Raw genomic sequence first — 21425 nt, 5'->3', positions numbered from 1 at the left:
AGGAAGCCAGCCCTGGGCTGGCCAACCTGAGGAGCCCCTTTCATCCTCACTGAGACCCTCGGCCTCAGCTGGCCTCACCAGGACACCTGACCCCTGCCCACCCTGGGAAGGCAGTGGTTGATCTTCAGGCAGGTTCTGCCAGGAGCCTGAGGTGGGGGGGCCTGTGCGAAGGCCTGGCAGGCTTCAGGAACTGCCTCTCCTCACACAGCCCAGCCTCTCTTTATCCAGCTCTCTGTCCCCTCTGGTTGGGAAGGACACCTCCCCTTCCTCCCCCTTTTACCCAAGCTGCAAGGTCCCTGGGTCTGTCACCCCTGGTTGGGGCCTATGAGAGCAGTTGCCATGTAGGCAGCCCTGTCTGGCTTGGGTGGAGACCATTGTGCACGCGTGGGCAGTTACATGCCAGGTGGGTGCACACTGCCCAAGACCCTTTCCTAACACTCACCCTCTGCCTGGGTGGTGGTCAGCATCATCCACACCCCAGGGGGCTGCCTCTGCCACACCCTCGGTCCCTTGCCTGCCCAGGCTGGGGAACAATAAAGCTGTCAGTAGTCAGAACCCCAGGGCGGCAGGTGTGGCAGGAGGAGGACTCATTGGTGATATCTCTACTGAGGCTGCAGACCCTGCCCTCTCCATCCTGTCCAGCCCTGGGGTCTCCTGGAGCTGGGAGTATCCCTCGGGCACAGGACAGGCAGGGTCTTCTATGCCCTGGGAGCACAGGCCCGTGGGCAGAGGAGCCACCTGAGACCCGAGTGTGGGGCAGGCCAGGGGTCGTGAGGGTGTGTGTGGTGGGAGCCCTGGGGATGGGCCATCAGGGGTGCTGCACCCCAGCCCTACAGGTCTCCTAGGTGCCCAGGCCCACATCTCTCTGCAGGACGGGAGCTCCATTCTGCCCAGCCCCAGAGCAGAGCCCTCTGGAGATGCTTCAGGCACATTCCCCAGCTTCCTGGGACCTCCACAGACACCGCTCCCCAGTGTCTCCATGTGCCTACCTGGGGCTGCCCATGTCCCACTCTGCCCCGGGAGCAGGGCCCTGTCCTCTGGGAGTCTGGGCTGGAGCAGGTTTTCCAGAGGGCCCGGCCATCCCACCTTACTGGGCCTCATGAACTGCAGCGAGGGCCTTCTCCCTGGCAAGAGGTGGCCTCTGTTGGGGGACTGTCGGGCCCTGGGTTGGCAGAGGCCAACCGAGCCTTACCTCGCAAATTCCTGATGGCTGAAACCCCCAGAGCCCTTTCTCAGGGGTCCAGGCTCCTCCTCCCTGTGCCCCTCTGAGCACGGTGTCAGTCCCCCTCAGCAGCTTCCCCAGGGCCCCACGTAGACGGAGACAGGCCTTGAGCCCCGGGACTGGCAGGTGGTGGGGCAGGACTCTGCCTCAGACACCTAGCCTGCCCTCTGACCACCACACCTCCCTGCACCCCAGTCCAGGCCCAGTGCTGCTGGCTGCCACCCTGAGATGCGGTGTCAGCAAGGGCGTGGGCCAAGTCCCCGCGCCCCGGGCTGACTGATGGGCAGGCTGCGCCCTCGCTGAGCTTGGCTGGCTGCGGCCATGGAGTTGGGGGGCCTCTGCAGAACCAGCTCCTGGAGGGGTCACTGCCCCGTCTCAGAGAGTTCTCTGCAAATGGTTGCCTTCTCCCATCAGCTCCAGGTGGCCCTGCGTGCCAGCTTGCAGAGGCTGCGTCCAGGTGGGAGGACTCCTTGTGCTGCCCGGCCTGGGGCCCAGGGCTAGGACCTCACCTGTCCCAGGGCTCTCTGAATGCTGCAGAGAACACCCTGCCCTTTCCAAGCTCAGCCGAAACCTCCCAGCAGCAAGGCAGTCATGTGGTCACTGGGCTCCTCTGCAGGCCATGCCACAGGACACGCCATGCCTCAGTTTCCCCATTTGCCAAATGGGCTGACATAAGGGCCTCCATCAGGAACCAGCAGTGGTGCTGACTTCACCCTCCTCCTTAGCAGGCAGGACACAGGTTGCCCAACCCACATCATCCTGGGGACGGCTGGGGTCCCTCTGGCTGACCCGGAGAGCCGTCTGCAGCCTCAGTGGCCTAGACTGAGCCCTCCACTGCCCACAGAGTCAGCTGGCCAAACAACTCTCGGGTTCTGGCTGGACACTGTGCTGAGACTTGTATGTGGTGGCCGGGCGCAGGGACAGCAGGGCCAAGGGTGGCTCTGAACAAGGGCGCTGGCTACGCTGGCACAAGGGATGCCCAGGAGGGCCAGCAGGGCCAAGAGGAAGGGGCATTCTGAGGGTGGAGGCTGGCTGGGCTGGAGGGAGGCTGGGAGCCAGGGTTGGTCGGGTGGCCTGAGGCTTGGAGGCCCAACTCCCTTGGAGCCTGCAAGTTGGGCTTGTTTATTTTTGGCAGGAAGGCTGGTGCTGGGGGTGGGGGTGGGGAGGGGAGTGAGGCCTTTTCAAAAAATAATAATAATAAAAACGTTCATTTAGAAGGCTCCCAAGGCGTGCTAAACTCCAAAAGGGTCCTGGAAAAAGTGCTGAGCGGGTTTAAGTGTAAATGGACCCAAAACACCATAATTAAATTTCCCTTAAATTTACCAGAGTTTGGGGTCAAAGAAAAAATAAAACTTAGGGAAAATACACTTGAGGTTTCAGGCAAATGCCAAGTGCTTAGGAAAATAGATTCTGAGCTGCTCAGCGGCTACTGGCCTGGCCCTGAAGCTGTCTGTCGAGGCCTTAGCCCCTCCCTGCTGGACTCCGCTGCCCTCCCCTGCAGTTGCCTCCTGTCCTACCTTGGCTAAGCAGCTCATCTGTGCCAGGCTTTGAGAGGGGAGTGGGGAGCCCCCAGCTTCAGATGACTGGAACCCAGGGGAAGTCTAAGCTTTCACCCCTTACTGCATCTCTCTCCTCTGCCTGCAGACAGCCCTGGTCTCCCTTCTTTGCTCATCTGGGAGCAACCACATTTTCCAAACCAAAAGTCAAGACTTGAGGTCTAGTAGTATAAGTGAATGAAGGGGCGAAAAGACCAGAAAGTTTGAACCGGACCATTGTGGCCCATCCAGGCTCCCAATAGTACATGAGTCATGGTGTTGCCCTTTTTGCTCAGCCTGCCAGGAAGCTCAGAGCTAAAATTAAAGATCTCATATAGTAGCTAGTGTTCTTTGAGGGATTTTGGAGTATTTTCTCTTCTTATCCGTGTTCTTTAAAATTACATTTCTGTTATAACAAGCAAATCAAATGTGCTTTTTCAATCTTTATCTTCCTCATTCTCTCAGAATGAATTAAAAAGGCAGAAATTGCCCATAAACTCCTGCAGCCACAGTCCCACTCAAGCCTGCTCTCTCCTCTCTGGGGGAAGGGGATCAGCCGTGCCCAGCTTAGGGGTCTACTGAGGTGCCCTATTCCTCCCCCCATGGTGCCCACCCTGGTACTTGGGCTCCTGTCAGCATGCAAAGGTAGTAGCAGTTTCTAGAAAAGGTGGAGGTGAGGAGCTCCTGGGCAGGGGGTCAAGCAGACCCCCTGGGGTTCAAAAGCCTCCCAGAGGAGGAAGACTGGGTCGAAGGGATGTGGAGCCATTTGAGGCCTCGGGTTCACTGAGTCTCATGGCAGGTCTGTCCTGGGCCAGGCATCCACAGAGGGCTGGCTGGCAGGGTGCTCCCTGGGAGTCCTCTGCCCTGGGTCCAGGCTGACTCTGGCCTGCAGCATCCCCACCTGCCAAGAGCCCTGGAGACAGTAGGGCTGTGGGTCCAGGTCCTCGCCAGAGCATCCCCCTCTGCCAGTGGCACCTGGTGACACCCCATTAGCCCAGGTCCAGCAGGGGCAGCCCAGGAGGGCAGATGCAAAGGCAGACCCTGCCGGCCTGCTGGGGTCCTGCAGCCGGGGCACGTGCTCTGACGTTCCTCTGTGGCACCCCTCTTTGCTGCTCACTGACACAGGCCCCGGCAAGCCAGGGCCACCCGGTTCTGAGTCACCACCAGGGCTGGGCCAGGTGAGGCCAGGCTGGGCCCATCAACCTTGTGTCCCCTGGCCTCCACTCCCACACTGCTCTTCACCCTGGATCCTGAGGGTGTGGGCCTTGGGGTGGGAGGACCTGGGCAGCGAGGTGTAAGCACTAGAGGGGACACTGGCAGTCTGGAGGATCGCTGCCATCAAGGCCAGCCATCCTGGACTCTTGCATCACTGATGGGCCCACAGGAGGCTCTCCAAGGAGGGATCCAGCAAGACGGTCGGGTAGTGCTGACAGGGCCAAGAAAGGCAGTCGGGAGCTTCGAGAAAGGCTGGTTTAGGGACCCGAAATCCAGGCAGTGAGGCGCCAGGATCATCCCAATGTCCAGGAGAAGCCCCGCCTCCCAGGAGCACCCGCCTCATCCCAATGTCCAGGAGAAGCCCACGCTGTGCTCTTCGGTGGAAGCTGCTGACTTGAAGCGATCAAGTTGAACAACAAAGTCATGCTGACAGTACCAGCCTGCCTTCTGGGAGCCGCCGTGGAGCCGGTGGGGCTGCATTGCTTCTGGAGGCACCAGGGCACCCTGGAGGCAATGTTGCCCCGATGGCCATCAGACAATGGCCACAGTGCCTGCAGAGTCCTCACTGAAGGGGCGATGCCACAGGAACCAGGCATCCTTGGGTGTGTGCAGTGGGCAGAATGGTGTCCTGGCCCTGGGGCTGCAAATGGACTCACTGTGGAGAAGGGTCTTTATAGGGTCGTCAGGTTTGGAGCTTGAGATGAAATCACTGGATCGCCTGAGGGGCCCTACCTCCAGCAGGCATCCTTACAGAAGACGGAGGAGGACACAGAGATGCAGAGAAGGCCCTAGAAAGAGGCAGGGGAGCTGGAAGAGGGGCCGGTGGGGCCAGGTTGATGCACACCTGGGAGGAGCAGGTCAGGGGCATGGGAGCATTATGCTACGGAGACAATCCTAGAAACAAGGTGAGACCGTGCCCAGGGTGGGAAGGCAGATGCAGGGTGGAGCAGGCTGCTGGCACTACCCTGGGAGGCAGGCCTGCAGCTCCACTGAGCCCTCCACCTGCAGGAGCCTCTGGAGGGTCTCACAGGAGAGCCAGGGCCCTCCAGCACCTCCCCACCTCACCTGCCATCTTCTTCCCACAAAGGAACCAGGAGGGTAAACACAATGCCAGTCACCAGATGAAGAGGGTCAAGGACACAGGGCCCACACCCATCTTGGCACAGTAACGGACTCCATTAGGACTGGTGCAGGACATCTGCCCCTGGGATGGCACCCTGCGAGGGGACCTGGGTGGCAGCTCACTGGAGGAAGGCTGGACGGTTCTCTGGGGACTCAGTGGGCTTGGGCCCCCAGCCAGTCTGGAGGGACATATGCTTGGCCACAGCAGGTGACGTGGTGGGCATAGGCAGAGGTGCTGAACTGTCAGGTGGGCACAGGGCACGAGGACTCCCTGAGGTCAGCCCAGAGACACTGCAGCCTCTGGAAGCACAGGCTGTGCCTGGAGCTCAGGGTGGGCACTGTGCTGGGTCCGGGGTGAGTAATCAGTGGATGAGGGGCTGCCATGCCCTGGTCCAGGGCTCGCCTTGTCCCTTACTGGCTCCCATTAGCTCCATCCTCTGAGGCCCAGCCTGAAAGTGGGAGAAGATGCTTGTGAGTGGACACAGCAGTCAGGTACGTGGCGTGAGAGGACCCAGAGCATCTGCAGGGCAGTACCGTCTGCTTGCTGGTCTGATGGGGAGGCCAGGCTGGGTCCTCCTAGGCTCTGATATCAGCAGCCTGGACCTTTACCAGCTGGAGTGTGTCCCACCCTGAGGTGTCCCAGACTTCGGGCCAGTTAGGACTCTGGCCTCAACTCCCCACATCGTCCTTTTTCAGAGCCCTGGGAGGGGGGGGGACGCTCACCACACCTGGGGGTCCCAGCCTCAGCTTTCCACTTTGAGGCCTGGCGGGTACACAGCCTCCAAAACTGCCTCCTCCCTGGAAGGGAGGTCCTGTAGTAAGGCTCGGACTGGGCTACACTTGTGCTGTGGGGGCTTGCTTCCTAAATGCAGAGGCGTGTCCCCTGCATCTCGCCAGTCCTCACTGCTAGGCCTCTGCACACACATCTGTCTCTGCCTGGAATGCGGTCCTGCTTCCTCCACCTGAGGAATTCCTGCTCACACCGCAGGGTTCGGCTCAGCGGCCGCTTCTCAATGAGGCCGCCCAGACATCCCGTTCCCCACCGAGGCCTCCTCTCTGAGTGGATGAGCACAGTTCCAGCGCGCCCTGACTGCGCTGCGCTAAGAGAGGCCTGTGCTGGGCCTCGCGCGCCCCCGCGACTGGAAGCCCTCTGGGCCCCGCCCCGGCTCCCACGCCCTCCAGGACCGCCCGGCGCCCCCGCCCGGACCCGCCCCCGGGCCGCCCCCGAGGAGGGGCGTGTCTCTGCGCCCCAGCGAGCCGGCGCGGGCGTGTCTGGGGGCGTGTCCAGGGGCGTGACGGGCGCGGGCCGTCCCCCACTGGCTGCCGCGCGCCGGGCAGCCCCAGCTCAGTGCACGGTGGCGGCGGCGGCGGCGCGGGCAGCTGGCGCCGTTCGGTCCGGCTCCGGCGCACGGACGCACGGACGGGCGGACAGCCCGAGGGACCCGACGAGCGCCGTCCCGCAGGCTGCAGTCCGAAGCGGAAGCCTCGGGCAGTGAGTTGGGCTCCTGTGGCCGCCAGGTCGGAGCGAGGGACCAGGCACGCTCTCGGAGGGGCCGGGCGGGCGCTTGGAGGGGCCCGGGCGAGCGGCGGGCTCGGATCCGGAGCGGTCCCTACGACGGGGCCGGGCCAGGCGCGCGGGCTTCCCGCTCTGGAAAGTTTGCCGCCGCCGCCGCCCTGGGAGGGCTCTGCGGCAGCCAGGGAGAGGAGGAGGAGGAGGGAGGAACCGCGGCGGGGAGGAGGCGGCCGGCGCCAGGCGGCCCGCGAGCCCTGGGCGGCGGCGGCGGCGGGAGGGGCGGTCGAGGGTCGGAGGGGTCGGGGCGCTGGACGCGTCCCCGGTAGCGAGTGTTTTCCTCCTCCTGCAGACGCCGGAGCGGCGCCCACCTCCTGCCGGGGCCCGAGCCGGGCCGTGGGGGACAGCATGTCCGCGCGCGCCTCTTGAGGACGCCACGGCCTCCGCCCCCGCCATGGGCGCCCCGGCCTGCGCCCTCGCACTGTGCGTGGCCGTGGCGGTTGTGGCCGGCGTCGCCTCGGAGCCCCCGGGCACAGAGCAGCGCGTTGTGCCGAGAGCGGCAGGTAAGGAAGCACGCAGCGTGCACAGGAGGGGACGGGCCGTGGCAGGCAGAGGCGTCGGGGACAGGGACAGGCGCCTGGATGGAGAGAAAGTCTGTGGTTGAGTGTCACCGTGGGACCAGTGCCGGGTTCTGCTGTCCCCTGAGCCGACGCAGCGGTTTATGGGTCTACTGGAGCCGCAGGGCCACCACCCAAGTGCCAGGCGCCGCGGCTTGCGTCTCCCGCGATTCCCCAACCGAGGCGCGGTCAAGTGGGCGCGTTGGGGGGCAGCTGAGTTTCCAGGATTCCCATTGTTGCTCCTCCGGTGCTGCGCAGACGGAAAGTTCCTATTGTTGGAGCCCCCCGCTCCCGGGCCGCAGTTCATGGCCAGCTTCTGCCAAAGGGAGAGGTTGGACTTTGGAGGTGGTAGGAGTGCGTAAGCCGAAGCTCGGCTCCTGCCCTCCGGTGGCCCGCGTGATGAGGTGACAAGCCTCCGGGCCACCACTGCCCCCACCCTGCTCTTTTGCCCGGTGATCCAAAGGGTTTGACCCTGGGGGTGCGCACCCAACACAGGCAGGGCTGTGAGAGGTGAGGGCGCGGATCTCCCAAGAGTTGTGAGGTCGTGGACTCAGGCTGGCAACCAAGGTCCAGCGGGACGTCGGGGGTCAGCAAAGAGGGCTGGCAGAGCGACCGACCGGAGAGCAGGGTGCGCCAGGCCCGCCCAACACACGCATGGCGAACCCTAGGTGCGGCGCGCGCGGGAGAGCAAGGAGCTGCCGCCCGGCGGCTGGGCAGAGGGTTGGCCTGGCGGGCGACCGCGCGGAGGGAGGCCTTCGCCCGGTGAGCCCTGCCCCACCCGGGCCGAGGCTCGAACAGCCGCTCCTTTGTACCCGGGCGGCCACAGACCGCGCATTGATGGCGGCGGCCTCGCGGGGAGGTGCGAGCTGCGCGGCGGGCGCGGCGGGACGAGGCAGATGGCGGCGCGCCCCTCCCTGCGCCCCCGCGCCCCCTTCTCCGGCGGCGGCTGCAGCCTCCCGGAACAATGTCATTTTTTTTTTTTTTTTTAATTTTATGAATGAAAGTGGGCCCGGCGCTTGAATGTGCGTGTCATTCAGCGGCGTGACAGAGGCCGTCGGGAGGTCAGCGCGCGCTTTTAGCGCCTGCTCCGACGGCCCAGCTTCCAGGGCGCCGAATGGGCGGCGTTGGGGGGGGGGCGCATTAGCATGCGCATTCAGATAAAGATATTACTCCCTACGCCCGAATGTCAGCGAGCCGCGGAGGGGAGCGAGGGGCGCCGGGCCCGCTGCCGGGCCCGCGGCGCGGACAGTGTCCTCCCCGCAGGCCCCCCCACCGGCTGCTGGAGCTGGGAGCGTCCGGGAGGCGGGCCTTGGGCGCCGGCAGTGTGCGCACCGATCTCCTGCTCCTTGCGCCCGCGCGCGGCCCTACCCCCGCCCTCGCACTAGAGCTGGTGAAACAGGTAGGGAGTTGATAGGTCAATAAACTTAATCCGGTTCCTTAACGAGATGGGCCAGCAGTAAAAATACAAAGACCTCGTGAAATTTACAGACCCGTCCCGGCTGGCGCTTTCTCCGGGAACGTAAATTATGGAGCGGGAGCCAGGTGGGGTCAAGGGCGGTGGGGAGAGCTTTGGCCATTGGACTGCTCAGGCCACCCCAGGCCCAGCAAGGGCAACCTCCATCCTGCTTCCTTGCTGGGCCACGTTCTCTGGGAAGGCCCTTAGGGAGCCTGGAGGTTGACCCCACCCCAGCTAGGAGGGGCCTCTAGGGAATGCAGGCCTTGCCCCAGAGGCTAGGTTACTGGCTCCAGCCTCCCCCTCCCTCCGGGGCAGGTCTGGACTTTGAGCTTTGTAGGCCTCTCGGTGGTTCATTAACCCAGCCTGATCCTCTGCCCTTGGAGCCCTTGTTTTGTGCCTCCGAGCCCCCTTGTCACCCCCACCCCTTCCCAGGCTTCAGGTCCCTCTTGGGCCTGGAACTGGGATTGTGGGTACTTCTTTTTATAGTTGAGCCTAGAAGGGAACCCAGGGGCTTGAGGTCTGTGGGAGAGGTGACCCGGGGTCTGTCCAAGGGTTAAGGGCTGTGCTGGGGTTTAGGGGAGAGCATGGGTCCAGCAGACCTGAATAATTTACAAGAAGGAGCTGTGAGCCAGCCACCTTTGGTTTGGGGGGGGTGTCTGCCTAGACCTCCAGGCTGCCAGCTGTGGGGCCAGGCTCAGGGTACCCTCCTGGAACCTCAGGCTTCTCACCTGTCCAAGAGGACAGCGATAATAGCAGGATTGTTTTGAGGATTAGGCTGGATAATCCCTATAAGCCCTCATTAGCCCACCCAGCCTCCGGATCCCCCCCCTGTTACGAAACTTTGTGGAATGTCTCAGGCTGGGATGGGAGACCCTTACTTTGCCTTCAGGGTCTCTTGGGGCACTGCCCTTCTTTCAGGCTACTTTAGCCTCCTGCCTGGCCATGCCATGTCCCCGGGCTGCAGACAGTGTCCTGTGCAAGCCAGAATGCTTAGCTCCCCGCTCAGTTTGGGGTGGCCAGCTTTAGAAGCAAGTATGAATTTGATGCTAGTTCTGCAGGGTGTGCCAGGGGCCTCAGCTGTAGGGATTCAGCACTGGAAGCATGGTCTCTCTGGCAGGAGTCTTGGCCCGCCTCAGCAGGCTGGCTTGGCTGTGGCCTGGGGCAAGAGAGAGTCCCAGGCAGAAGCATCCCTTGCCACCACCTCTCTTCACCTGCTCCAGCATGTAAGCAGGTGAGGTGACCTCTCCGGGCCCCCAGCCTATAGGGTGGTATTTCTACACTGTGTCACAGTGGTGGGAACTGAGACTCAGACACAGGGAAACCCCAGGCCCAGCATACCCCTCACCGGGACACGGCTGTCCTCTGGCTTCACCAGTGGGCTCTTCTTGACCTGAGGTGCTCTGACTGGGCTCAGATTCATGGGACATGGGGCACTAGGTGCTGCGAAGCCCACATGGGGGACATCACCCTCACAGGCACAGCAGAAGCACCAGGGATCAGGGCCAGGGTATAGGTGGACCTTTCCTGTCTCCTGGGGGGAATGGGGGCCAGGGTGGGGCAGACCCCGGCCCTTGTAGTGTCCACTCAGGCCACTCACACACTGTCTTTTCCGTGGCATCCCCCTGCCTGACTCTCCTAACCCAGCCCCTGCGTGTCAGGCCCAGGCCCCTGTGGGCCCTGGGATGGGATGGCAGGAGGTGGAAACTCTGCTGCCTGAGGCTGCTCTGCTGTCCCTGGCCTCTCTTGGCACCTGACAGCAGGGTGGATGGGCAGGTCAAGGGTTGGAAGGCCGAGTGTGGGGCCCTTTTCCTTCCTGTCGCACACCAGCATCCATCTGCATGGCCAGCCTGGGGCTGTTCTGTGTCTCCTCCCAGTTCTTCACTGGACCAGGTTGAAGCAAATACTTGTGTGGATGGCCTGACCTGCTGTCCTTGCCCAGACCAAACCGGAATCAACTGGCTGTTGCCTTTGGCCAAGGCCTGAGGCTGAGGCTACTGACCAACCTGTCCTTGGCCTTCTGGGGGGCCTCAGCAACTGCAACGCTGGGTGGTCCCCACAGGACATGGCAGCCAGGGCTGGAGGGCTGGAGGTCAGGCTAGAAGCCCCCTGACTGTGGAGCCCACCAGGGCTGGCCTTGAGCTGGGGGTCCCTGTGGGATGCAGGTTCCTGTATTTCAGGGGCTGAGCGGGTCCTTTTGGCTGGCTGGATCCCGAGGGCCCCGGGATCAGGCAGAGTTGTGCCTTTCTGGGGAGTTGGAGACTGGTGTGGCCAGAGTGGGCAGCTGGACCTCGAATCTAGGCCACGCGTCAGCAGAATGACAAGTAATGGTGCAGCGGGTCCAGCTGGTCTGGGAAGGTCTGCCCAGCAGGACCACCCACCCGTCCTGGGCCCCAAGCCCAACAGCCCCCATGCCAGCATTGTACAGCCCTGGCAGGGAGGCCTGGGGGAGATGCTCAGCCCTGCTGGTGGTATGTCCCTGTCTCAGACCTTGGGGCCCATCAGCAGCTGGGCAGTCCCTGGGCAGAAGGCCAGAGGCCATCTGCTCATACCTGCCTCGGACTGCACTCCCACCCTAGCCTTTCGCCTCTCAGGGTGGTCTGAGACCCTCACCTGCCCTAGGCTTTAGCTCTGACCACTTACCTGGTGACTAGGACCGCTGCATCACCTCCGATGCAGGTGTCTAGATAGGTGTCCAGGCCCCATGCAGGCAAGAGCCCAAGGCCAGCCACTCTCAAGGGCCTGCTGGGACTCCCTTGTACCTCAGGGGCTGCTCTCAGGGAGTCTTCAAGGCTGCGAGGAGCTTTGTGGAGCTGTGAGCCTGTGAGCGGCAGGCACTAGCCAGTTCCACTGCAGAAACCCTGCCTGGCCACCGGGGCAGGGCTTGCCTTTGCTCAGTGCTGCAAGCACCCTGCTGTGTGCTCCACAGAGTAGGACCCGTCCACCTGACCTACACTTGTTGCTGGGGCAGGAGCTGCTGCCTGGCTCTCCATCTGAACTGCTTTGGGTTTTTTTTGGGTGGGGGTAGGGGGGAGTACTGGGGATTCAACCACTGAGCCGCATCCCCAGCCCTATTTTGTATTTTATTTAGAGACAGGGTCTCATTGAGTTGCTTAGGGCTGGCTTTAAACTCCGAACCTCCTGCCTCAGCCTCCTGAGCTGCGGGATTGCAGGCGTGGCCACTGCACCTGCCTGAACTGCTCTTGAGGCTGAGAGGAGGCTGAGGGTGAGGAGAGGGTCTCACTGGGGGTTGGCCCGTCCCTTCCTCTGAGCTTTATTTTAGCCAGAGGTTGGTGTAGTGTTGCTTGTCCTGCCTGCTTCTGTGCTGGTGAGCAGAGGATGGACTTTACATTTCCAAATGGTAGAAAAACCAAAAGAATGACACTTAGCGACCCTTCCTTTTCCCCTGGCTTTGGAATCAGACCCAAGGCCAGGCACACTAGACCAGTGCTGCACCACTGAGCCACACCCGGCCCCCTGTGGAGTACTCTGAAATCGGAATTTCCGGCGTCCACGAGGAATCTTACTGGAGCGCAGCTGTGCCCAGCCACTCGCAGATTGCCTCTGTACCCCAAGGCCGAGTCTAGTCCTTGGAACCGAGACTGGTTGGCAGGCCTGGAAGTACTGATTCCCATGGGGCGTGTAGGGGCGGTTCTGGCCTGTGTTTTGAGGGTCATCTGGCAGGACGTTGGCTCTGGCGACAACCCTGCCCACTCAGGACTCGAGCTGTGGCTGTGGCAGCACGGGCGCCGCGCCCTGGGCTGCCGGGCCCGGGTACTCCCCTCATAGCTGCCTTTCCACCCACAGAGGCCCCCGGGTCTGAGCCCAGCCAGCAGGAGCAGGTGGTCTTTGGCAGTGGCGACACTATGGAGCTGAGCTGCTACCCACCTGGAGGTGGTTTTGTGGGTCCCACTGTCTGGGTCAAGGATGGCTCGGGACTGGTGTCCTCGGGCCGCGTCCTGGTGGGGTCCCGGCGGCTGCAGGTGCTGAACGTTTCCCACGAAGATGCAGGGACCTACAGTTGCCGGCAGCGGCTCACGCAGCGCGTGCTGTGCCGCTTCAGTGTGCGCGTGACAGGTGAGCCCCTGTGGTGTGCAGGCCGGGTGGGACCCTGAGAGACCACCAGCTCCGCCAGTGTGGCTGCAGCAGCCCTGCCCCAAGGGTTTGGCTGGTCACTGGTTGGGAGGGGGCACCCAAGCAGGTGCTGTGTGGACGGGGGCCTGTGAAGGGCACCTGGCACGGGCATCTGCAGCCAGGCCACTCACACCCCTGCACTGCAGATGCTCCGTCCTCGGGAGACGATGAAGACGGGGAGGACGTGGCTGAGGACACAGGTGAGACCAGAGTCTGGGCACTCAGGGCTGCTTCCCATGCCCAGCCCTGCCCACCACTGGCAGGCAGGACACCTGGGGGATGGCCTTCGTGGGCCACCGGGGGGCTCTGGACGCTTGGCTCTGAGCTCCAGCTGGCCGTGGGGAGGGAGGGGAGCACCCATGCTGGGCACACTGTCTGGAGTGGCGAGGAGGCCAGGCCTGCCTGTGGGGACTTGTCCCATGTGAAGGTGGCTGAGGTGCAGCGGTGCCCGGGGATCGAGAGCCCCAGGGCTGGCCGTGCCCAGCAGAGCCACACACGGAAGGGGGTGCTGGCGGTGTGTCTGTGTGCAACTGTGAGTGTGCAAGAGTGTCACTGGGTGCGCGGCAGTGAGGTCCTGTGAGGAAGGGTCCCCCCTCCTTTGTCCTGGACCCCTGTGCCTCCCCGTGGGGGACAAGGCCCAGCATCCTGGTGAGTCTGGACGAGAAGGCAGCACCAGTGTCCCCCAGCCCAGAGGAAGGAGGGTGGGGTGGAGGCAGTGGCCCTGGGCACCTGGGCAGGGAGGAGGCAGAACCTGCCGGCTGGCATCCTTGCCAGGCACTACCTGGGCTACAGCAGCAGGCACTGCCGGAGGGCAACCTCAGGGTCCTGCTTCCCAGACTCTGCATCCTGCCATTTCTTCCTCCTCGGGAACCACGTCCAGGGTCTCCGTCTGCCCCCCCGGGGAAGACTAAGGGTGCCACCCTCGTAGAGGGCTCCCCAGACACGCCTCCAGGCCTGCGGGGGGCACCCCAAGCCTCTCAGTAGCAGCCTCTTGCGGGGAGTGGACATAGCCCAGTTCTGAGGGTGTCCAGTCTACACAGGGGATGCTGAAAGGTCAGCACACTCCAAAACAGGAGAGGAACAGGCGGGAGGGTCAGCAGGGACCAGCTTTGGAAGGGGCGAGATGGGCCTCTGTCCTCTGCCTCCATTATGGCTCTCACGTGCACCTCTGCCGATAGGGGCTCCCTACTGGACACGGCCAGAGCGGATGGACAAGAAGCTGCTGGCGGTGCCAGCTGCCAACACCGTCCGCTTCCGCTGCCCAGCTGCTGGCAACCCCACTCCCTCCATCTCCTGGCTGAAGAACGGCAAGGAATTCCGTGGGGAGCATCGCATCGGGGGCATCAAGGTGGGCTGGGGCAGGGCTGGGGCAGGGCTGGGGGCCCGAGGGGCAGGCCGGCTGCTGCTCACTGCCTGCCCGTCGCCTGCAGCTGCGGCACCAGCAGTGGAGCCTGGTCATGGAGAGCGTGGTGCCCTCGGACCGCGGCAACTACACCTGTGTGGTGGAGAACAAGTTTGGCAGCATCCGGCAGACGTACACGCTGGACGTACTGGGTATGGCCGGCCGGCCCCGGGCCTGGCTGGTGGGAGCCAGCCAGGGCAGCGTGAGCCCCTGACCGGCTGCCTGACCCCTCTGCAGAGCGCTCCCCGCACCGGCCCATCCTGCAGGCAGGGCTGCCAGCCAACCAGACGGCGGTGCTGGGCAGCGACGTGGAGTTCCACTGCAAGGTGTACAGCGACGCGCAGCCCCACATCCAGTGGCTGAAGCACGTGGAGGTGAACGGCAGCCGGGTGGGCCCCGACGGCACGCCCTACGTCACCGTGCTCAAGGTGGGCACCGCCGCCCGGGCTTGGGCGGGTGTGGGAGCCTGGGGAGGAAGTGGGCTGGGGGCCGCAGTGGGACCTGCGTCCCCTCTGCTGAGGGTTGGCCTCGGCCCTCTGGAGCCCCTCAGCTTGGAGATGGCCTGCAGGAGGCCTCTGGGTGGGCCTGAGCTCAGGCGACCATGATGGTGGCCCAGGGCAGGAGGCAGCTGCGGAGCTTCCCAGCACCCTCGTGGATCTCACACCTGGACAGCCACTGCCCAAGCTGGCCTGGAGTGGCTGCTGTCAGCTACGTGGCGAGGCACCCGCTCACCGCCCGCGGCCTCCCTCTGCCCTAGCTTGGTTCCCATGGCTGCCGGGTGGGGGCCGCCCGAGGGGACGGTCGCAGCACTGGAAGCCCCAAGAGAAACATCTGTTCAGAGGCGAGGCAGCCTGTGGGGGTGGGGCCGCGCTCGGAGCAGGACAGGAGCCAGAGTCCAGGGCACTGGGACAGGTGCCAGGGCCCCATCCCAGTGTTCTCCCTGTGGACACTGGGGAGCATGTGTGCCCTTGGGCACATGCACACCCTGGGCCCAGGCCCAGGCAGGCGGCTGGCTGAGGGGTCTGGGCTCCGGGCTGTGGAGTTGGACATGGAGAAGGCGCATCCTGTGTCACCACAGCCCATCGCCTGGAGTACCTGGGCGCCTCCTCCAGGCAGCCCTACAGGATGACGCGCGCAGTCCCCTCCCTTGCTGGGGCTGTCCCTCGTCCTGCCTCCTGCCGGGTGCCCAGCTGGGCTGCCCCAGGCGTGCCTGAGCCGGGTCTCTTGTCCCCGCAGTCCTGGATCAGTGAGAATGTGGAGGCGGACGCGCGCCTCCGCCTGGCCAATGTGTCGGAGCGCGACGGGGGCGAGTACCTCTGTCGAGCCACCAATTTCATAGGCGTGGCTGAGAAGGCCTTTTGGCTGCGTGTTCATGGGCCCCGAGCAGGTAACGACTCTGTCCCACGCCTGCCTGGCACACCGAGCTCCAGCTCCAACGCCCTGGCCCCGTGCTGCCCGCACGCCCCGCACGCCCCGTCCGCCCTCCGCCCTGCGGCCCGTGCTCCGCTTGTGGCCAGCCTGGCAGCACTGGCCGTCTTGGCCCACCACTGCGAATGCTGGCTTCGGGCCCCCAGCCTGTGCTGACCCCCTCTGCACCCAGGTGCACCCCCAGAAGGTCCTCAGAGCCTGGCAGGGGCTGACCCCACACTGAACATCCCCCTGGGCCTCTCCCTGGCCACCAGCTCTGCTGCTCGCTCCGCTGTCCGTCCGTCTGCCTGCCTGTCCTCCACCTGCACTCTCCTCTGCACTAACCCTGCATGCTGCCTCTGAGCGGTGCCTTGCTGCCCGCCCGCCTGACGCTCAGCTGGGACAGAGGACTCGCCGGTGGAGGGACTGGCTTCAGGCTCCGTGCCGGTGCCAGAGCACGAGGCCGAGGGCCGTGGCCTGGCCGTGGCGTGGCGTGGCCGTGGCGTGGCCGTGGTGGTGGCCGAGCGATGGTGGTGGCGTTTTCCTTGCAGCCGGCTGGACCGTCACTGTGTGGACTGCCGCAGTGCCCGTGGGTGGTGCTGGCGCTCGCCTATCGCTCTGTTCTCTCTTTGTAGACGGCGGGCGCTAACACCACCGACAAGGAGCTAGAGGTTCTGTCCTTGCGCAATGTCACCTTTGAGGACGCGGGGGAGTACACCTGCCTGGCGGGCAATTCTATCGGGTTTTCCCATCACTCTGCGTGGCTGGCGGTGCTGCCAGGTACCTGCTGCTGCTGCTGCTGGCTCCGCACCTGTCCAGGGCTGGCTCAGGACGCACCAGGGCTGCCAGGGGGGCACGACCGTGGCCTGCGGCTGCCCACCACATGCAGCCCTCACGCCCCGCCTGGTGCCTGGCCTGGGAATATTGACCTGGCCCTGTTCTGGCCCCAGACAGGCCTCCCCTGAGCCCCCCAGGTCCTCCCTGCCCTGCTCTGGCTTCTCCAGCGCCTGGGTGGCGGTGTGGTGCTGAGGCTCTGCTGGGCTGCTTCTGTCCTGGGTCTGGGCCCTCTTGACTCAACAGACGTTTCTGACGGTGGCACCCGGGCCCCCAGCTGACCCCCCCGGGGGCTGAACCCGCCCCCCCCGGAGCTGTGGCTCTGGCGGGGGCCCAGCGAGGCTGGCAGCCCCAACGCCGCTGTCTTTGCAGCCGAGGAGGAGCGGGTGGAGGCGGACGAGGCTGGCAGCGTGTATGCAGGCGTCCTCAGCTACGGGGTGGGCTTCTTCCTCTTCATCCTGGTGGTGGCGGCTGTGACGCTGTGCCGCCTGCGCAGCCCCCCCAAGAAGGGCCTGGGCTCGCCCACCGTGCACACGGTCTCCCGCTTCCCGCTGAAGCGACAGGTAACAGAAAGTAGATACCAGGTTCTGAGCCGCTGCTGCCCCAGCTCCCGGAGCCGAGTCCGCTCTGCCTGGCCGTGCTGTCCCCGGGAGCTGTGTGCTCCCACGCCTCTTGGCCCCGGTGCCCATCCTGCAGCACCAACCTGCCCCTGCCGACCCAAGCAGGTGTCCTTGGAGTCCAACTCGTCCATGAACTCCAACACGCCGCTGGTCCGCATCGCCCGGCTGTCCTCGGGAGAGGGTCCCACACTGGCCAACGTTTCTGAGCTCGAGTTACCCGCCGACCCCAAGTGGGAGCTGTCCCGGGCCCGGTCAGTGGTGGTGAGGGTCGGCATGTGTGGATGCCAGGGAACTGGCAGGGCTTCTGTGGTGGCTGGTGGGACAGCGACTTTAGACTGGAATGGACACAGTGCCCATTGAAAACATGGCAGTTGTTGATGAAGGTGGAGGTGCTGCCTAGGTGGGGTGCAGGGCAGGACCCAGACCTCTTGGGACCTCAGGGTGCCTGTCTGCAGGGCAGGGCAGGCAAGAAGCCTGAGGGTGCTGCCCTCATCTCAGGCTGGTGGGCTTCCTGGTGCAGCCAGGCCTCGAAGGCGGGCCGGGCCAGGGTGCACACTCGGAGCCTGTCTGCTTCCAGGCTGACCCTGGGCAAGCCTCTTGGAGAGGGCTGCTTCGGCCAGGTGGTCATGGCGGAGGCCACTGGCATCGACAAGGACCGTGCCGCCAGGCCTGTCACAGTGGCTGTGAAGATGCTGAAAGGTGGGAAGGGAGACTGCAAGGGGCATCTGGGTGGGCCGCGGGGCACCACTGCCTGACACCCGCCCTCCCGGCCTAGACGACGCCTCTGACAAGGACCTGTCGGACCTGGTGTCAGAGATGGAGATGATGAAGATGATTGGGAAGCACAAGAACATCATCAACCTGCTGGGGGCCTGCACACAGGGCGGTAGGTGTCTGGGCTGGGCCGGGCGGCAGCCCTCCCTGGGCCTGGAGCCCCTCTGAGCCCTGTGCTTGCAGGGCCTCTGTACGTACTGGTGGAGTACGCAGCCAAGGGCAACCTGCGGGAGTACCTGCGGGCACGGAGGCCTCCGGGCATGGACTACTCCTTCCACACCTGCAGGCTGCCTGAGGAACAGCTCACCTTCAAGGACCTGGTGTCCTGTGCCTATCAGGTGGCACGGGGCATGGAGTACCTGGCCTCCCAGAAGGTGAGGAGACAGGAGGCACAGGCTAAGGGCCCTTCTGAGGGCTGGTGGAGGGTGACAGACCTGCTGGGGTCAGGACCCAGCCAGTGGGGAGAGGTGAGGGGTGATGGGAGACTCAGCTCAGCCCTGGCCCCCGCTCCAGTGCATCCACAGGGACCTTGCTGCCCGCAACGTGCTGGTGACCGAGGACAACGTGATGAAGATCGCAGACTTTGGCCTGGCCCGCGACGTGCACAACCTCGACTACTATAAGAAGACCACCAATGTGAGCTGGGCCCTGGGGTGGGCGGGGACCGGAGCCAGAGGCGCCGGCAGCAACAGCTCCCCTTCCGCTCCCAGGGCCGGCTGCCCGTGAAGTGGATGGCTCCCGAGGCTCTGTTTGACCGAGTCTACACCCACCAGAGTGACGTGTATGTGCCGGCCGGGAGGGGGCAGGGACTGCCGGACTCGCTGTGCCCGGGGTGGGGGTGGGCAGGGACTGCCAGACTCGCTGTGCCCGGGGTGGGGGTGGGCAGGGACTGCCGGACTCACTGCTGCCCACTCAGCCCTGGGGCAGTGCTCTGGCCTCCTGCGCTCCAGCCCATCTGGTCCTTGGCGGCACGTGAGCTCAGAGCCACGGCAGGGCTGGGCCCTGACCGCCTGGCAGACTGGCTCGTCTCCCTCCTGCAGCTGGTCCTTCGGGGTCCTGCTCTGGGAGATCTTCACGCTGGGGGGCTCGCCCTACCCTGGCATCCCCGTGGAAGAGCTCTTCAAGCTGCTGAAGGAGGGCCACCGCATGGACAGGCCAGCCAACTGCACGCATGACCTGTGAGCACAGCATGCTCTGGGGGCCCGGGTCCTGGGGGGCGGCCGGCAGCCAGGCCTGTGTCGGCAAGGTGGGCTGCGCTGCCGGCCGGGCCTGAGCAGCCTCATCCCCAGGTACATGATCATGCGTGAGTGCTGGCACGCTGTGCCTGCCCAGAGGCCCACCTTCAAGCAGCTCGTGGAGGACCTGGACCGCGTTCTCACCGTGACGTCCACAGATGTGAGTGCTGGTCCTGCTCTTTCCCGATGTGGCCGCTCTGCCTCCCCCAGGGGCGTGTCCTTGGAGACAGCCTGAGCACAACTGAAGTGGGGCTCATGCAGGACACAGCACTGACCAGTCCCATCCCTGGCAGGAGTACCTGGACCTGTCGGTGCCCTTTGAGCAGTACTCGCCTGGTGGCCAGGACACCCCCAGCTCCAGCTCCTCCGGGGATGACTCTGTGTTTACCCACGACCTGCTGCCCCCAGCCCCACCTAGCAGCGTGGGCCCTCGGACGTGAAGGGCCTGGGCCTTTAGGCTGAGCCCCACCAATGTGAGAGTGGACCCCAGCCTACCCTGCTGCTGCTAGTGTGCAGTGGACCCAGACCCAAACCCAGGATGGATGGGCCAATGGACACAGATCTTCGTGTGTGTGTGTGTGTGTGTGTGTGTGTGTGTGTGTGTGAGAAAGAGAGAGAGAGAGAAAGTGTCCGGTGGCTCCTGGGTACAGAGGTCCCCTGGGGCCTGCGCTGCTATACAGTGATCTCCTGACTGACCAGTGCCAGGAGCACCAAGGGACCCTTGTTCTGGGGGGACCAAATGCAGAATGTAAGAGTGCCTGGTTCTTTACCGCTACCCCACAAGAAGCATCAGGTACCAGGCTGGGCCCAGTGTCCACAGTGGGCCTCGGGCCCTCTAGTGCCCAGAGCTGAGCTGTGGGGATGTCCCATGTGGCACCTTGTGCCTGGAGTGGGTGGCAGCTTCCCCACCTCCAGGCCTCCCCACTTCCCACATTGCCCCTCAGAGACTGAAATTACGGGTACCTGAAGGTGGGAGCCTCTGCCTTCTATCCGAGAGTTCTACTCCTGAAATGAGTGTACATTGTACAGATAGGTGCTGTACATGTGGTATGCATGCAGACAGACCTGTGAGCGTGTCTGTGGGAGGGCAGAGGGCGCAGGGCGCGGTGCCTGACGGGCCAGTCCCTTGGGACTGGCTCGTGAGGCAGGTGCGAACCACAGGGGAGCAACAGGCTTTTCTAGCACCACAGTTTTGTTTTAGAAATTGTACCTGGACCTGTATATTTGTAAAGCTATTTATCGACCCCCAGAACCCTTGCACCCCCACCCATGTTCATAGTGTTTAGCCAGCCGCATGGCAGAGATTAAAGTTTTAACTTATTAACAGCCGAGGCTTACGCCAAGTTCCCGGGCCGCCCAGGAGCATGTGTAGCCGCACATGAGGCCGATGGGCGCTCAGAGCCTGGACGGCACTCGGCCAGAGGGTCTGCCTGAGCTCGTGTTTCCTCCGGCCTCCTTTGCAGGGGAACTAGCTTTCCATAGGCGCTTTCTTTAGGAGATTTATTTTTTGTACTTCAAAGCAAGCTGGTATTTTCATACAGATTCCAATTACTGTGTTTCAGGTGGGGGCTGCGTCCAGGGAGGGGCTGGCCCTGCTTGCAGGTTCAGATGTTATTAGATGCTACAAGTTTATATATATATATATCTATATATATAATTTATTGAGTTTTTACAAGATGTATTTGCTGTAGACTTAACACTTCTTACGCAATGCTTCTAGACTTTTATAGCCTGGACTGCTACCTTTCAAAGCTTGGGAGAAAAAGCCGTGAATTCAGTTTTGTTATTTTTTGTACTGTTAATGGGCCCCAAGCTCGGGTGGCTGTCTCTTGCTGGTCACTGGTGGCTCAGGGCATCACTTCTCGAGGCCCAGCTGCAGTGGCCAGAGGTGTGGCTCACACTGGGGAGTGATTTTGTTAACCAGCAGGCATACTTTCCAAACAATAAAGAGAAAGACCTGGTTCTGGCCCTGCCTGCGCCTCTTGCCTTCTGTTGGGATACTGGGCAGCTCTGTCCCACTTCCGGTCAGGGACAGGTTCTGTTTTTTATTCCCAAGACAAGGGAGGGTCCACTCTCCGTGAAGGGAATGATAGCCTGGGTGGTCCCCAGACAGAGGTGCTGGTCTCCTCAGGCTGTGGGGACTGGCCAGCCAGGCCATGCCTCCTGAGGGTGTGCAGCCCAGGTCTCTGGCTCCCACACCTGGAGAAATGAGTCCTGGGTGAAGCCAGGGTGGTATGCCCAGTGAACACGACCTGATGCTGCCGGCAGAATCTCAGGCCATGGGAGGTCTGGGGACTCCACGGGCAGGGAGTTCAGGCAAGTCGAAATCTGCAGGAGGGGCCTTG

The 21425-nt window shown here is 63.5% G+C and overlaps 1 protein-coding gene across 10 annotated transcripts; it reads left to right on the top strand.

Moving 5' to 3' along the window:
- Positions 1–6434: 6434 nt before the first annotated feature.
- Positions 6435–21048, top strand: Fgfr3 (fibroblast growth factor receptor 3). Of its 10 annotated transcripts, none has more exons than XM_047567545.1 (18): positions 6435–6612; positions 6957–7167; positions 12482–12751; positions 12955–13008; positions 13987–14156; positions 14239–14362; positions 14448–14638; positions 16253–16397; positions 16824–17014; positions 17177–17322; positions 17649–17770; positions 17847–17957; positions 18029–18219; positions 18359–18481; positions 18556–18626; positions 18886–19023; positions 19135–19240; positions 19374–21048. In XM_047567545.1, exons 2-18 carry the CDS (start codon positions 7059–7061, stop codon positions 19518–19520), a joined length of 2409 nt encoding a protein of 802 aa, XP_047423501.1. In that variant the 5' UTR covers positions 6435–6612; positions 6957–7058; the 3' UTR covers positions 19521–21048. The 10 variants fall into 10 exon arrangements, with proteins under 10 accessions (XP_047423501.1, XP_047423500.1, XP_047423499.1 ...); XM_047567544.1 differs by having other exon boundaries at positions 17174–17322; XM_047567543.1 differs by having other exon boundaries at positions 16824–17020.
- Positions 21049–21425: the final 377 nt, after the last annotated feature.

The sequence above is a fragment of the Sciurus carolinensis genome, chromosome 10, assembly GCF_902686445.1.
Source record: "Sciurus carolinensis chromosome 10, mSciCar1.2, whole genome shotgun sequence".
NCBI classification, from domain to species: domain Eukaryota; kingdom Metazoa; phylum Chordata; class Mammalia; order Rodentia; family Sciuridae; genus Sciurus; species Sciurus carolinensis.
The sequence above is the reverse complement of the archived record's forward strand: the minus strand, read 5'-3'. Positions and strand labels throughout refer to the sequence as shown.

Bases quoted from the DNA above. Each gene is read 5' to 3' on its own strand.
- Fgfr3 (XM_047567537.1), top strand. From the start codon at position 7,059: ATGGGCGCCCCGGCCTGCGCCCTCGCACTGTGCGTGGCCGTGGCGGTT. The intron at 12,752-12,954 runs GTGAGCCCCTGT...CCTGCACTGCAG, and splicing joins CTTCAGTGTGCGCGTGACAG to ATGCTCCGTCCTCGGGAGAC. The intron at 17,021-17,176 runs GAAAGTAGATAC...CGACCCAAGCAG, and splicing joins CGCTGAAGCGACAGGTAACA to GTGTCCTTGGAGTCCAACTC.